Consider the following 16,064-nt stretch of genomic DNA (forward strand, 5'->3'; position numbering starts at 1 on the left):
GAGCTATTAAAACCTTTTTCTATGTTAGAAATTCTTGATTTATTTTTTCTATTTTTTATGTATTTGAATGCCTAGATTCATTTCTCTTTAATTTTTTTCTCAGTTTTGAAAAATCAAATCTTTTTTCTGGAGCCCTAAATAAATTTCAGTACTTACAGATTACCTTTATGGGAAACAGCTACCATGTTTGGGAGGGACTTTTGCAATGATATTACATGTAATTAGATATTTTCAATGATAATATTATTTGCATAACACTTGGCATTTCCCTAAAAATTTTAAAATACTTTCATGGAAACAGTTTTCTTACTGCACAGCATGAACCTGCAATTCTCTGCTGAAGGAGCATGTTTTTATTTTTAGAGCTGAATCTTTGACTGAAAGTTTCTGCAATTTCTGCTTAGGATTAAGCCTTGACATTGTACAAACTTTGATGTTCTGTCAACTTTTACTTAGTGAAAAGAAAAGCTGAATTGTTTAGCTGCCCACTTGCATTGTTAAAAACATAAAACTCAGGGCTTTATCCTCACAAAGCTGAAACCTGATATCAAATAGTGACTTTAAAGGTGAGTCCCTGCTCGTGTCCTTACCCATAGGATGTATTTGAACAAGCTACATCAAGCCAATTTATTGCAAGTATCCTCATCTCCAAGTAATTATACACTAATTTTACTCCAAATTTATTCTCTTCCTAAGGCAACCCACAAGACAGAAGCTTGTTCTTACTCTCAAGAATACTCAGAAGTCACTTCCAAAGCTATAAATCTTAAGTTCCCTGGAAAAAAAAAATACGATAAACAGATCAAAATAACAGCAAATGCCTTTAGAATTTCCTCAATTTCTATCTCAGCATTCAAACCCAAAAATCAACTTACATGGCTGAAGTGTAGTATTAGAAATTCATTTTCTAATGTACAGAGCAGGAGGTCAGGAGTTTGGGGATTTCTTTCACCATTTTTTTGTTAGAGTTTTTCAGTTTTACTTTGCCAGAGAGCAGCTGCTGGGAAAGGCTCAATGATCAGGGGCAATGGAGAGAAACTCAATACACTCAGGCTGAAACTCACAGATAGCTCCCTCTCAAGACACAGAACAAGGTTACATTTCTCTGTTTGTTTTCTGCACACATTTCAAAAGTAAGCAAAAAAAATAAAAAAAAAGTATGCACTCTTCCTTTTCCCTCTACTTTTCTAAACCTCCATTGACACTTTTAATGCATTTAAAGTCTTTTCTTAGTGCCTGAGCACTGCACTTTGATTTCTTGTGAGATAAACTCCACTTGGCTTTAGGCTGGGGTCTCTCATCTCCTCACTCCGGGCTTCGATGACAAATACAAATCCTCAGCCTGCTCGATGCAACCACCAGGTCATGATCCTGTCAGATCTCATGAAATACACAAAACAAATTGCAGTCAGTGCTTCAGATGGAAATCACCACTGGAGAGGAGGGAGCACAAGTCTCCTGAACATAAAAATTTAATCCCTGCACCTTCCCTTTTAGTGTCTCCTTTGGTCAGCAGGCTTTCACCCTGACTAGTTCCGGTCAAGCATCTGTCACTAATGGTTAGTGCAAACCAGCATCTTCCATGTGTCAGCTGCTGCATATTCAGTTAGCACCACTGTAAAAGAACTTACTAATTTTGAGGTTTTAGAACTTTCCCTAATTATTTTGTAATTTTTGGTTTTATTATGGAATCACTGGAAGCATAGAAAACTGTTTCATGTAGTTGTCCTGAGCTGGGGGAACAACAAAACCAAAAATTTTTGGCATTATTTCTATATCCATTCCTTAAAACCAAGTCAATTTCTTCAAGTAGTATTTATTTACAGTAATTGCATTTGTGAACAGACAGTTCTGTATTTAAAACCCAGGACTACTAAATTACAATTTACATGAAAATTAAACTTGAACCTTCAACAAACATTTCAAGTTAAAACCTCAAACTTCCCTTCTAAACCTCATTCCAGCTTGTATGATAGAACAAAATTATTGGTTTTTCTTCCTGAGCTGAATATCCTTTTGTCATCAAGTCAGTCTGGTGCCTTGTCCTACTTCTCTTCAGTGGCACAAATAAACTGCTTCTCCTTTGCCTGGTCTCTTCATTGATTGTGCACTTTTAGAAAATGCCATAAAATCTTCCTTAGCATATCAGTATTTCCAGCCATACTAATCTTCTATTTTGTATCACGTCCTGCAGAGTTATCAATTCTGGAATCTACTCACGAGATGCTCCTCTCCACTCACTGGCATGAGAACACCTTATTACCCCATCAGCCACAAGCTGACCTCCTGATCCCTCTGTCCCCTTTCCTTAAGTTTACTTTCCATCCATCCTGTGTCTGCTGCACCAGCCATCAAACGTGCTGTCAGTTATAAAAAGAAAAGATCCTTCTCTCCTGATGGAGACAGAGCTGTCCCTCAGCTCTGAATGACACATCACTGATGATGGAGCAAGATCTGCCTTGGCGTGCTGAAAATTGTAAAATTCCAGGGTCTTTGGGAGGGGGGTGTGTGAGATATGGACACAATGGGGAAAGCTGAATTGTACTGCTAAATACATTAATTTATTTTAAATACTTCAGCCTAATTTTACTGACTTCTTTTATTGGCATCAGAAATATGATTATTTAAGGAAAAAGCTGAATTTAAAGGATATTTTCAAATTGATTTGATTTCTTTGTACAGCATTTTTACCTAATATTTGCAGAGTTTATATAGTAATAAAAATTAATAAAGTACATTCAATTCCATTTTTAAATAAAACACTCTTAGATAGGGATGTTTAAGGGTATGGATTTGTTTTGGAATAGCAGGCAGAAAAATAACACAGCATGATTTCTTAATTCTCAAAAAACATCCTAGGCTGGAAGTTATGAACATTCTCACTGAGTGAGCATTCCTAATGTTGTCCTCACAGGAATGCTGCTGTACTTTACAGAATGCAAGACATAAACTAAAAATGACATTTTGTCTAGTTTCCTATGATGTATAAATATGTAACATCTTTCAATATTCAAAAAGCTCATGCAGGAAAAAATCAAAATTTAAAACTTTTTGATTTAGAATAAATGATTTTCATTCAAATTATGTGAAACAGATTAGCTGTGAAGCCCATGACCATTTACATTTCTTATTTTTCTAACTGGACTGGCTTTAACCATCTAAGAATTACTACTAAAAGTTCTGGCATTTCTTTTGCAAACTTTAACTGACAATTTCAGTTTCCCTACAATGATAAATTAAAAATATATATATTTTACAGAATTTTAGGGGATTACTTTAGACTCACCATAAACCTCCAAGTTCTTTCCAAACACAAAACTAATTGCAATAATCAGGCCTAAGACAGGTAAAGCTTTTAGAGAAAGGTTTTGGATACTTTTGACAGTGCCACTAGATAAATCTAATTGTTTCACAATTGCAGGCTTGTCCTAATGCTGAAGGACAAACCTGCAATTTTTTCTATATAGGCAGACCCATCACTCCACTAAAAAAGAAGTTAAAGTTTATTTTAACTGGCTCTAGATACCTCTCTTCACTTTTAGTTTCCAAATATACAAAATCTGCACTTGATTTATGTGGGAAAGCTGTAAAACATGAACTCATTAATAAAATATTGCAACCCTATTACATTAAGAGCTCAAAACGATGCAAAAGTCAGACATTTATATTCATTTTTACTACATGAGGATTATCTTATCCTTGAAAAGGCAAGACTCCTACACTTTCCTCTCCCAGGGAAATTATTAGTTTAGGGGTTTCACCTTTAGGCTTGAGCTGATGGGTTTTCTCACCTAAGGGTTATACTTTTTCAATAAAAGTAATCAATACGTACAGCTTTTAAAAATGCTTTTGCATACCATGGCAAGATAAACTTTGCTCTCAGCTGCCATCTTATGCACAGGAACATACCTGAGAGACCAGAACATTCAAATGAGTATTCATGTCATGTATTCCATATAACACTGCTTGGAAAATATTTTAATATTCATCAGTCATTAATCTTGTTCTTAAAGGATATGATGTTATAATTCTCTAAGAGCAACTTCCATAAATTAAGTGTGCCTTACATTTTGTATCCAGCCTAAGTCATGCAGAGGGACAGTCCTTAAAGTGCCTGAGGATGTAAGATTGCATTAGTTTAAACATGTAAATTGGAACTGATGTATGAAAGTGATCCCTTTGAAATGCTGCAACTTAAAATTAAATTATGATGCTTTCATGTGTAAATATGTACTTAATATTACATTAATTCATAATTTTTACATTAATATAGCACCTATAGGTGGGCTTGGTGAAGAAGAGTATTCTACAAAAGGAAAATCTTCAAGATAGATTAAGGTTCCTTTTCTTCAGGACTTGTCCTAAACCAGGCAAGGACTGTATCACCAGAGCCTTTTCCACTCAGGAAAATTTGGAAACAAAAATGAGAACATTTTTTTAAAATGCAAAATCAAAGCCTTGTCTTGGCCCTTGGAATTATCTGTGATTAATACAACACAAAGCCCTGAAAAAGCATCTGACCTTTGAAAAGGCAGAAATCCAGAACATCTACTTTTTAAATTCTGGTTTCAAATACATCTTTTTGAATGAACATCACCGCCTTACGGGGGGAACTGAGATACCACTAGCCCATGAAAGACTTTCCTTTTCCCTAAATTCTTCAAAACTGTAAGAAGAAGAGAGAATTGTAACACTAGACAGCTCATTTCAAGGAAACGGATGACTAACGCTGTTGGTATCTTCCATTTTTGAAGCTCAGTCTTCCATACTATTAATACCACCACAGCAGGATGTTCTAACACCATTTTTCAGTTAGACACCTTTACTCCATAGACACTTTCTCCTCTCCATCTCCCAGGTAACAACTTCAAAAAAATCACCCAGCAGACCTGCTATGTCTGTGGGATGTGGAAGATGGAAAATATCTCATTACCTCAGAATATTCTTGGTGTCCTTCATAAACTCTCAGTACCTTAATATGATGATGTCACAGCTCTCCCTTCTCCCTTGCAGCTGAGTGAACATGTAAATATGGAAAATATGGTTATTCCCCTTGTACAGGGCCTTTTTTCACTCTCCATTTGGGTTGTGTCCTACACTTCTCCAGGGTATGTATCCCTCATGGCATTTAGCCTAGCCTGCCTACTGGTGACAGAATATCTATATGCTGGTACTCACTGAGACAGAAATCAGGACCTCATAAACATGTTAAACTCTCTCTGATTAAATCATGGCATGGAAATAAACTCAGGGCACATGACAGTATGTCACCCATGCACTTGTGACATCAGTAAATACAGATCTAAAACAAGAGATGAAAAATCAACAAGAACACAGGTAATATTTTGGCATTTGAATTCATCTCCGCTTTCTGAGGTCTGCAGGCAGCATGACATATGTGAACACAAAGTATGCAAAGAGTAAGAAAATTTCAAACGCTGAAAAGAAATCCAGCAAACTTTTTGCAATTTAAGAGTCAAAACTTCACTGTTTTGGGAGAAAGAGGGGGGAAGTGGGGCAGGGGGACAGGGAAGGAAATATTCTGCCATAGTAAAAGTTTGAGGAACAAATTCTGGGGAAATTAATTCAAAGGATTGTCACAAACCTTACCAATGTAGGTCCTATGTATTAATTGCATTTCTCACTGTGCCTTTCTAAAACCATAAAGCCACACATTGAGAACCCCAGACTTTCATAACAAGCCTGACTACTGCATACTCACTGAAGAGGTGGCATGGCAGGGACATTCCACAACCTGCTGCATAAGGAATCTGCCATGAAGATCATACCTCACTGAAAATAAAGCTGGTAGGTTTCAAGTGCAATGGTCTGTTTGTTCTGGAGCAACCTGCACCTCACACATGTTATGTCTCATGGAGTTCTCAAAACTCTCCCCTTAAAGCATTCTTTTGCCTGGCTCTATTAATTATCTCTGTTCTTAGAGATGATTAACATGTCTCGTAGTTACCCCAAAATCAGACTGCCATCAGAAGCAGAATCTTTGTGGTAATTTACAGGAACATGATACTTTTTCAGTTACTGCACTATGGTTTTAGAAGTTTGAATAGCAAGGAAGAAGAACTAGAACTTTTCACTCAGCATAAATTTATTTCATTGGAGATTATATAGTGAAGTGATTGTTTAGAATAATAATACTTTAAAAGTACTGTTTAACTTCTAATGTGAAGATAAGTGATATTTGCTTTAAGACTCACAGTTATTTGGTTATTGTAATTACCTTCGTTCAAAGACTTGGCAAAGAAAGAAGCTGAGATTAAGTGGAGAAGATACTTGGAATAATCTAGTCTAAGAGTTGAATAAGGAAATAATTCCAAAGGGCAAAGAGACAAGAACAACTCAAGAAGTAAAGTACAAAAAAACCCACAGAGTAGCTGATTGTTAGGCAACTATGAAAAGACACAAAGCCACAGAAAAACCTGCACAACCAATAAGAAATTGAAGTTCAGGAAGCAACTATTGTTTAATAAATTATTTTCTTTTCTTTTCCTTAGAGAAGATTTCTGAGGAAAGACAATGCTCGCCATTTTCGTAAGTACAAAAGTTTGCTACTAGGAGTGACCTCTGATGGAGAGAGCAACAAATGGTGGACTTTAGAGAATGCAAAAAGGATCAGTGGAACTTTGGAGTGGTGAGGGTGGAGAAGAACCAGGGCAGATCACCTAGGTCATGCAGTTTTTATTAGTAAATATATTTGAAGAATATCCTAGAGGAATGGTTGTCAAAATCCACAAGGAAACGAGTTACTTCTACCAAGGAACACCTAACTAACACACTCTCATATTCCACAAAACACCCTCATTCCCAGGCATAATCTTTAGCTCACATAAACTTAATTGTGCTACGTTGTTAAGAAACACAGAGTCAGGGCTGTGTTAAACTAATGACCTCAAATTATGTACTAACACTCCCTGCTTCCTCTTGATCATACAACTTTCAAATTACTTAAACTAAGAGGTTATTTTTCCCCAAGGATTGCTGCTTTTTCCCAAAGGACTGCTGTTTTTTCTCCATTTGCCATATCTGTCTTTATTTCCACTGACTCTGCTTTTCTATCTTTGTCTACCTATCTCTTAACTTTGGAAAAATCCAAAGGTAACAGAAAAATCCAAAGGCAACCTTGTTTCTGGCTATCAACTTTTAAGGTCTCAGATCAGAAACAGAAAAAATATTGGTATTTGCTATTATGCTGGCATAGAAAGCTAAGGGTGATCATGGACAAAAGGATCTTAAATTTCCTTGTAGGCTCTCTGGAAGGTTGGGAAATCATCAGTAATATTGAAGGGCACACACAAACCCAGTATAAAGCATGTAACAAGGAAAAGAATGGGAAAGAGAACAGAAGGGAAAGACACCTTGTGTCAGAAGTGCCACCAATACCAACTGCTTGAAAAAGAGCTAAAAAGTATATGGTAAAATAACCTGGAACTTTTTATTCTGCCTCTTGGCAGAAACAGCATTCACTGGCCAGGTTTTGCATCGAGCTGCACATTTTAAGAGTGTGCAAACTGTGACTCATGCAAGGAAATCACTTGCCAGGTGAGCAGCTTGAGCAGCTGTGCCACAGAAATATTTCAACGTGTCTGAAAAGGCAAAAGCCAGCTCAGAAGTCATGTACACATTGTCACAGGTGATATACCCTTGGCACAGTAGGTTAAGTTATACTCAGATGATTTCCAGTCAAGAAATTCCTTAAAATTATACCAAAGTGTTTTCCTGTTTATGTCAGAATGAAAACAAAATATGTAAAATAGCTCATAAATGTATGCATTTAATAGTTACATTTCTTCAGAGAAAACATAATTGATCAGAGTTTGGGGTTATTTCATTTTTTTTTTAATACATGATGTTTTACTACATAAAATATCTTCCTAAATTTAACATTTTGGCTGTCAAGAACTCTTTAAAATAGAACATTTGACATCAAAAACCTGTAGCCAGAAAAAACCAAATATTAAATTAGTATGACTTTAGAACTGGTAAAAATCTTCTACTGAAAAAAAACCCCATACCAATGGGTTTCAACTTTTGTATCAGTTGTACACAAGTTATTGAATTAAATATGATTGTACACTGGTGAAGCATAGATTACATATAGAGTATATTAGTCAAACACAATGACCTGTGGCAAGGCTAGCAATCAAAAATATAAAAAAAGACAGCAGAAAAGCAGCAGGTATTCTCCAGTTGCAGAAGTCTGCTCAAAATATGGCACTTAGTTACTGCAAAGGCTTTTTAATTTTAGGTCTTAGCAGCAGAGACCTGTCAAAGGTCCTGAACAATCTCCAGGTGTATCATGCTGTGGTGAAATATACTTCATGCTCTGTACTGTGAAACTCCAAGCCTTATTTTATTATGGTCAACACAACATTAAAATAAGCTCACTGAGGACAAAGCGAACCCAGTTTTTACCAGGGCTGTGTCACAAAGGCAAATGACTGTTCTCATGAGCTGCAGCAATACAAGGAGCACGAGCCTTTCACCTGACAGCACACGCCACTCAATCAACTGAATTACAGAATCTCCCTTGCAACTGTAAAATCAATTCCACTATTTCCCCAGAAGCTTTATATCCCCCAGCTTGCAGTTCAGCACTTTCAAAAAAGAAAGAAAAAAACAAAATTAGTCCAGAAATGCTGAGTACAGCATATCTTCATTGCTATTACAGAATGTAATTGGTATTCAAAGATTGTACCCCTTCTAGCTACCAGGAAACTAAATTGACAGCATTTCCTTGAATATACATGAATTTTTAACTGAACCTTTAATTTGAATTAAATTTGATTTTATGATATGAACCTACGTGAGACTTCAGTGAGAAGCCAGCTCACTTCCAGACAGGGTTCACTTTTCAATTCTCTACCATACTCAGGCAGGCTCAGTGTATGCAGTCTCCTCTTTAAAAGTTGCTAAATATTAAAGCTAAGAATGCCTATTTCCTACATGAAGATAGCCAAGAATTACAAGTTTTATATCCCCATGAGTGATTCCAGACTGCCATTATTAGAAAAAAAAATTATTCTGTGTTTACAGTTCAAAAAGATTTTTTTTCCAAAATGCTGGATGTTTGCTAAAGAGAGCAAATTAACCAAAAGCATTTTATCAACCCTAATACAGTGTTACTGCAGTGTTTCAGAGGAACACAGCTAGGCAAATGCAAAAGCATTGAAACTGACAAATGTCTATTTTTCAGAATAACCCTTTTACTTCAAAATGAACCTTTCAAGTTCATTGGGATTTGCGTAACTTTCCATTCCAAACTCTGTCACACAGCAGGCATTTCATCTCATTCCCCTAAGGAAAGGCAAACAGGCAACACAAACAACATTACACACACAGAAAAGGCAACATTTTTTCTGGGATAAAAAATATGTCTTCTCTGAAAGAGGTATAAGGGATTTCTGCTGAGCACACAGGTCACTTTAGGAAAATGACATTTATTCCTCTATACATCCATAAAATACAAAATCACTTACATGAAATAGCATCCTGAGCACAATGATGAAGTGGGCAGATTTTCATTAGATTTCAGAAAACATATTGTGGAATTGTGTGAGCAATTTATGTCTTCAATAATAAAAAGAAACTATGAAGTAAAGTTCCATTAATTTTCAAGCAGAAGATCTTTATGCTCATGTAATTCCATGCCAATAAAATCAACCCCTCATTAATTTAATGGATATTGTCTGCCATATTTACAGTAGATGAACTTTATAAGGTTGCTCTTACTAATTTCTCAATATATTGCTGGGCAAATAAGGTGTAGATCACCAATAAATCCAGAGAAGTTAGTGAAAGCAACCCTTCAATTCTTTCTAACATTCAATAATAATTAATGTATATATCACAGTATGAAAGAAGATACATTCTTCCTAAATAACACAAATAGTCTTTAATGTATTACCAGAAATACTAATCACATTTTTACCATTTATTCTAAATTTAAAAAAACTTCTTGCACACACACACACTCTCTCTGGTGAGAGTGTGTAAAATATCATCTGTCTTTTGCCACAGTGGGAAACAGTAGTTCCCTAATACTTAAAACTTCATAGTTGTGCCAGAACTATTAGGACTCTACACACAGAGAAAGCAAAAGAAATATTTTGAGAGAGACAACCCAGACCATAACAGATACAGCACTGCAATGGACAAGGAATTCTATTGCCTAGTCTGCAAAACCACGAGCAGCCCTTTGCTGGCTGCAAAGCCAGCCCACAGCTGCGCGTCTGAGAACCCAGGAGGGCCCAGGAGGGACAAAGGGACAGCCACAGCTCTGAGGGGAAATGGATTCTGCAGCTGCTACAGAAATAAAAGTCCCCACAAATTCCAGCAGCAGGCTGCTGAGGGGACAAGAGGGTCTAAGACAGGCAGGAAACTCATCCTTGAGAAAACACTGAGATGAACTGACACTTCACCAAGAAAAAATTACTTTCACAAAAGCAATGGCCTAATCACAAAGAGTCCTCTGGAATAACCTGTTTCCAGCCTCAGAGCAGACAGTGGCTGTAGCACAGGGTGCAAGCCTGTCTAGTTACCAAGTCTAGCACTAGTTCTAATAATATTAATAACAACACCAACAGGAACAAGAAGAAATTAGATTGGAAGAAGAAATGTGCTTTATTTTCTTCTCCTGTAGGAAATTATACTCTCTGTCATCTTAAAACCATAATTTGGACTCAGTTGAATGTTTTAATTGATATTTCTGAATTGCATGGTTTTCAGAAACTTGAAAGAAATAAATATGTATATTATTATTAACATATATATAAACTTTGCTCTGGATTTGTAAATCTGTTTATAAATTAGCTTAACTGTTGAATTTTCTAAAACAGGCTCTGAGAATGTTTATTCAATTATTTCCTCTGCTTAAACCTTGAAGGAAGCTGTTCTCACTCTTAGACAATATTGTTGATGTTGCAGTAATTTGAATGTCAAATATCTTGGGGAGAATTTCATATTTTTTGTAAAAGATTATTTTGAATGTTTCATAATATTTAGATTAATGTAAAAGATTCAAGTCACTATTCAGCTAGAAAAACTCCACACTGTAAGACTTTTAAAAATCCTATATTTGATTTGAACTCCACTTCCTATGAACTGTCCCACCTATTAGGCCATGAAGTTTGACTTTTTCCTCTTTTCTGGCTCAGCGAATACTTCCACAGGATGACAGAGGAGACTGTGGGGACCTTCCCTCTACCCTCTCCTCACCTCATTATCTTCAGCCCCAGACGTGCTTACAGGACTGTGAGCAACTGGCAAATATTAGTGCTCTTTCTCATTACCATTATGTACTCTGCATGTGTTTGTAATTCATTACTTGCTAAAGGGTAAAATAATAATTGTTTGTAAGCATGACAAGGTAGGAAAGGCAAAATGATGACCTAGAAAGAGCACGTCAAACACTCCAGCATAACAACAAGGGCACTGGCTGCAGGGAGACTGCTGCTCTGTTGCTCATTTCCTCTTAAGTTTCAAAAATGTTATTTTTTTATATCACTCTGAATGTTTTCTGTCACAGACAACAGGTAAGGGCTTACACCAGGACCTGTCATGTAAGCCCCACTCATTATTTCTGCTAGGGATTTTGTTTTTCAGATTTTTTTCAATTAAATGGTCTATTAATTGAAAAATTACATACATACACATTTGAGGTCTGCCAGACATAACAGAATGATGTATTTCTCAGTAATACACTTTACAGCCCATACAGACTTTCAAAACAAGCATAATGCGCATCACAGACATTTAAATTGGGTAATAAAATTTAATCTCTTTATATGCAAATGCAATCCTACACGCTATGATAGCCAAAAATATGCAGATGCACAGGTTTACAAGAGGAGTGACTAATTTGTGGCTAGTGCAGATGCAGCTTTACCTGCCCTCTCAGCACAATAATATTACAACACCTCCTGCAGGAAGGGTGATGCAACCTCAAGTTCATCAGCAGCCTTACTCCGTGTGCAGTTACAGATTGCTCTTGTTATTAATTTTAAATGGGCTACCATGCATTGTTTACACAGATTTTTAATTGCACTCAGTACCACGCCCCACAAAATTCCATGTGGGCCACAGGCCCTTGAAGCGTTGCTGTATCCGAATTGTTTCAAAACATGCTAGCTCACGGGAGGATCAAGCTGTTCTGAGTCTCAGAGGGGCACAGGGAAATTCACAACATGCAGCAGACTGCAGCACTGCAGAGGGGCACCTACTGAGAAAGCTAGCAGTAACTGAACAATCTTTTTGACAAAGGAAAAATCACAAAACAGTCTAATGCTTATGTTCTACATATGCTATACCATTCCCCAAAGCTTGTGTGCCTTGGCATAAGTACAGCTGCAAATGTGGAAATGCTATTAAAAAATCACAGAAAAACAAACAAACAAAAACCTAAACAAAAAATAAAACAAACGAAAAACCCAAAAACATACCAAGCTGTGGCTGGTATTTTAAATTTGCAAACAATTTACATGGGGACTATTTTCTCTGCATGGGTCTTTATTTCTTCCCTGAAGAGGGAGACACAAACTAATCTGAAGCTGGAGAACACCATGCATGAACATACAGAATGTAGACTGGACTGAAAATTGCTTAACTACCCAATCAAAATTTATGGGCTGGTAACTTAAATTGATTTTATAGAACAGTCCTCTTAAAAAGACATTAATTCCAGAAATAAATATGCATACGAGATGTATCAATTCTATTTTAATATATTAAAGGTACATGAAACATCTTACTGCATTAATACTGAATAAATCCTATCACTTACCATTGCATCCTCAGGTCTTACGTTCTTTTAAAAGAATTATAATGAACAAATGCTAAACTTTGTATATTTTTACCATCCTGAGTATTGTTAACATCTTACTCCCTTCAACAGTTGCTAGAACAAAGACATTATCCTTCTATAAAGACATCTTCCTCATAGGAATACCCCATAATGCTCCCACAGATGCTCAGCCCTCGGGGACTGATTTCAAGCCTGGAAGTCCAGGAGAATCCCATGTGCAAGTACCATTACCTTCCAAAGGCATCAGATGCTCAGGAATCACTTGGAAGCAGCTTCTAAACTCAACAGGAGCGACACTCAACTCAGAGACATCTCCTAAGAACTACAGTGACAACTCAGGTGAGAAAACACTGCCTGCCATTGAAAGCCTGCCTGAAGCATAAATTGGCTTCAAGAAGACAACTAAACCAGGCCTTGCCAAAATGAATGCCTGACTTGGCCCCTCTGACTGCGCTTTTCATCATGGCCTATTCACAAGCAGTGTATCTTTCTGATGATCAGCTTTTCAAGTACAAGGAAATTCAAAAACCTGGCAATGACATAAAACCCTGAATGCATTCCATGAGACAAACAAAGTGGGAAGTAAAATCTTTGGATAAAGGCCACGCTTTGGGCAGCCACCATAAGACAACAGCCCAAGCAAAATTCCCCAGACTCGTACAAAGAAGCACTGAGGGACATCACCGCTGGCAGGAGCACCGCGAGCTGGGCTGGAGAGTCTGTGCTGAGTGCTGCTGCTGGACAGAGCAGTGCTGCTCCTGGACAGAGCAGTGCTGCTGCTGGACAGAGCAGTGCTGCTGCTGGACAGAGCAGTGCTGCTGCTGGACAGAGGGAGATGCACAGGGGGATGATCCCAATGATGCCCGGGGCACTGCCAGCAGCCCTGCAGCTGGAGTCAGAACAGTTTACTAGAAACATGTAGGTCACAATAAGACAAAGATAGAACACCAGAGTTGCACAAAAATAGCAAAAAAAGGCAACTGAAAGAGAAGTTGAAGTAACTTGAGGCAGCCACAGAGGAATGAGGTGTGCAGACTGCTCCAATGACCAATGGGATTCTCTGGGTGGGAGTGATTATGTCCATGTAAATTAGTGTGCAACAAGAGAAGGAGCTGATTTGGGGCTGATTACCGGGCTCCTCTCCTCCTCCTCTTAGACTGATATTTTATGGTATTATTTATTGTCTTTTCATATGTCAAACATGTTTGAAAATTTAAATGCATAAATAGACCAGTCAGTCTCACACTGTCATTAGGGAATCACATGAAGTAAAAGTATTACAGTAATGATAACAGCAAACATGAAGTTACACTGGATTTTCTCCCTAAGAACAAAACCCTCCATTCACATCAGGGACAGGGACAGCACTCAAACATTCACTCTCCTAAACAATTTTCTTGCTTTACCTTCTATGTTTAGTTACTTCCAGTTACAGTCTTTACTACTTTTGGACTGATAATTCCTAAATTTGCAAATATCTCATAAGAAAAAATATTTCATTTGGGCAATTGAAGCTTAACTAAACTCATTAATATTCTCAGGAGGAGAGTAGAGATTTGAAGGTTATCTCCTGTTTACCTGGCATCTTCCTTTATATTGTTCTTATCATTAATTCCACTTATTATCTGGAAAACTTATAATTCTTGTCTCTATTATGTTATCTGCATATATCATCTCAATTTAATCCTTCTTAAAATCCTTCTTCTGTAAATTTTCAACAAGGTCTTCTGTAAAGTTTCAACGAGGTGTTGCATGAGTTTTAATGTCCACCAACTTCCATGCTGCTGTACAGATTATTAATAGACTATAAAAGAACAGACTTTCTGACATTCACATTGACTTGACTCAAGTTATTTCTGATTTATCGATAAAATTAGCTTCTAATTCTTTTTAGAGCTTGATAAATTCTAGGTTTAATTTATCTAGAAAATATAGTTATAAAGACAAAGAGATCTCAAATCTGCACGTCTTTCTTAATTTCCTAAAAACTCAATATTGACTAAACCAACTTTTTTATTTTAAAACTCTCCTTGATAGCTTTCCTTGCAAGAGATATTCTTTAATCAATTAAAAAATGCTTGATAATTTAAATATATACCAAATTAGATATTAAAAGCATTAAGAACATGGTTCTGTAGGTAAAATTATACTTGCAAATATAAAAAGGAAAGTGGAGAAATTAATGTAAAAACAAACAAAGAACCTGGCTTTGTCTATTTGGTGTAACCACAAAAGTGTTCTTCTGGAACACTTGAAATCTCAAAAGTAATGCAGATACTGCTTAGAATAAAGCAGGTGGTGACAATATGAAAGTAAATAGGTGTTCTGGAACCTTGTCTTTTTGATTTATTGTACCAAAGGAGTATCTATGTCTGACTGTTACAAGAAAGTTTTTTCCACAGTGGAAAGAAGTGAAGCAATATGGATTTCAGAAAAGGCCTGCTTTCACATCAGCACTAACAGTATTATTGGAGAGCTACAAAGAAACCATTTAAAGCATTCTGTCCTTTTCCAAGGGCAAGCAACAGTCACTGACATTGTAAAAACGGGGAGGGGGGAAGGAAAAGAAACAACTCAGCTTAACAATTAATTAAAATTAATTAAAAGCATAAAAGGATGATTTCATGCACTTTTTGTAGGCTGTGCATGCTAAATATTCATTTCATTTCAAAACACATTGTGATGTAATTTTATGGAAATTGACAAGGAATGCATCCATAATCACAGCCATACCAGTGTCAGCTGCATCCCGGGCTGGTGGAGGCCTCGCTGGCAGCTTCTGAGGGGCCCATTTGCCATCTGTCCTCTGCAGAGAGCTGCTGCCTGGAGGCTGCTGCTGGTCTTCATCTTGAGCAACAAACGAAATTACACCTAAAACAAACAGATAGCAGGTGCTGTATTACCCAGGAATTACCTTCACAAAACAGGCTGCCAGACATGCACAAGTGCTTCCTCAGTTCAAAACTAATACAGAATGAAGTACAACTTCCATTCCAGGTGTCAGCCATCCAATTATAATTTATGATATTAAGAAATATCTCTGGAGTGAGTGCAAGGAAATTAACCATTTTCTGTCCCCAAAGAGCTCTTCTGCTTGCCTGAAGAGATCCATAATGAGCACCTGAAAAAGATCAGTAGCAGGAAACACAATACAAACAAAGACTTCATAAAAGTGACAAAATCTGGGGATCACTAATTGTATCTTTATCCCAGCTCAATTTTCTGTGCACAGTCTTAATTGTTTCTG

General features: G+C 36.9%; 1 protein-coding gene across 1 annotated transcript in view; it reads right to left on the bottom strand.

Moving 5' to 3' along the window:
- CFAP47 (cilia and flagella associated protein 47) overlaps positions 1-16,064 on the bottom strand; it is a 258,402-nt gene that overhangs the window by 103,088 nt on the left and 139,250 nt on the right. Inside the window, exon 50 of the mRNA XM_038154900.1 lies at positions 15,551-15,688. Within this exon, the coding sequence (XP_038010828.1) occupies positions 15,551-15,688 (138 nt within the window). The remainder of the gene's footprint in view (positions 1-15,550; positions 15,689-16,064) is intronic.

Source organism: Motacilla alba, chromosome 1 (assembly GCF_015832195.1).
Source record: "Motacilla alba alba isolate MOTALB_02 chromosome 1, Motacilla_alba_V1.0_pri, whole genome shotgun sequence".
NCBI lineage: Eukaryota > Metazoa > Chordata > Aves > Passeriformes > Motacillidae > Motacilla > Motacilla alba.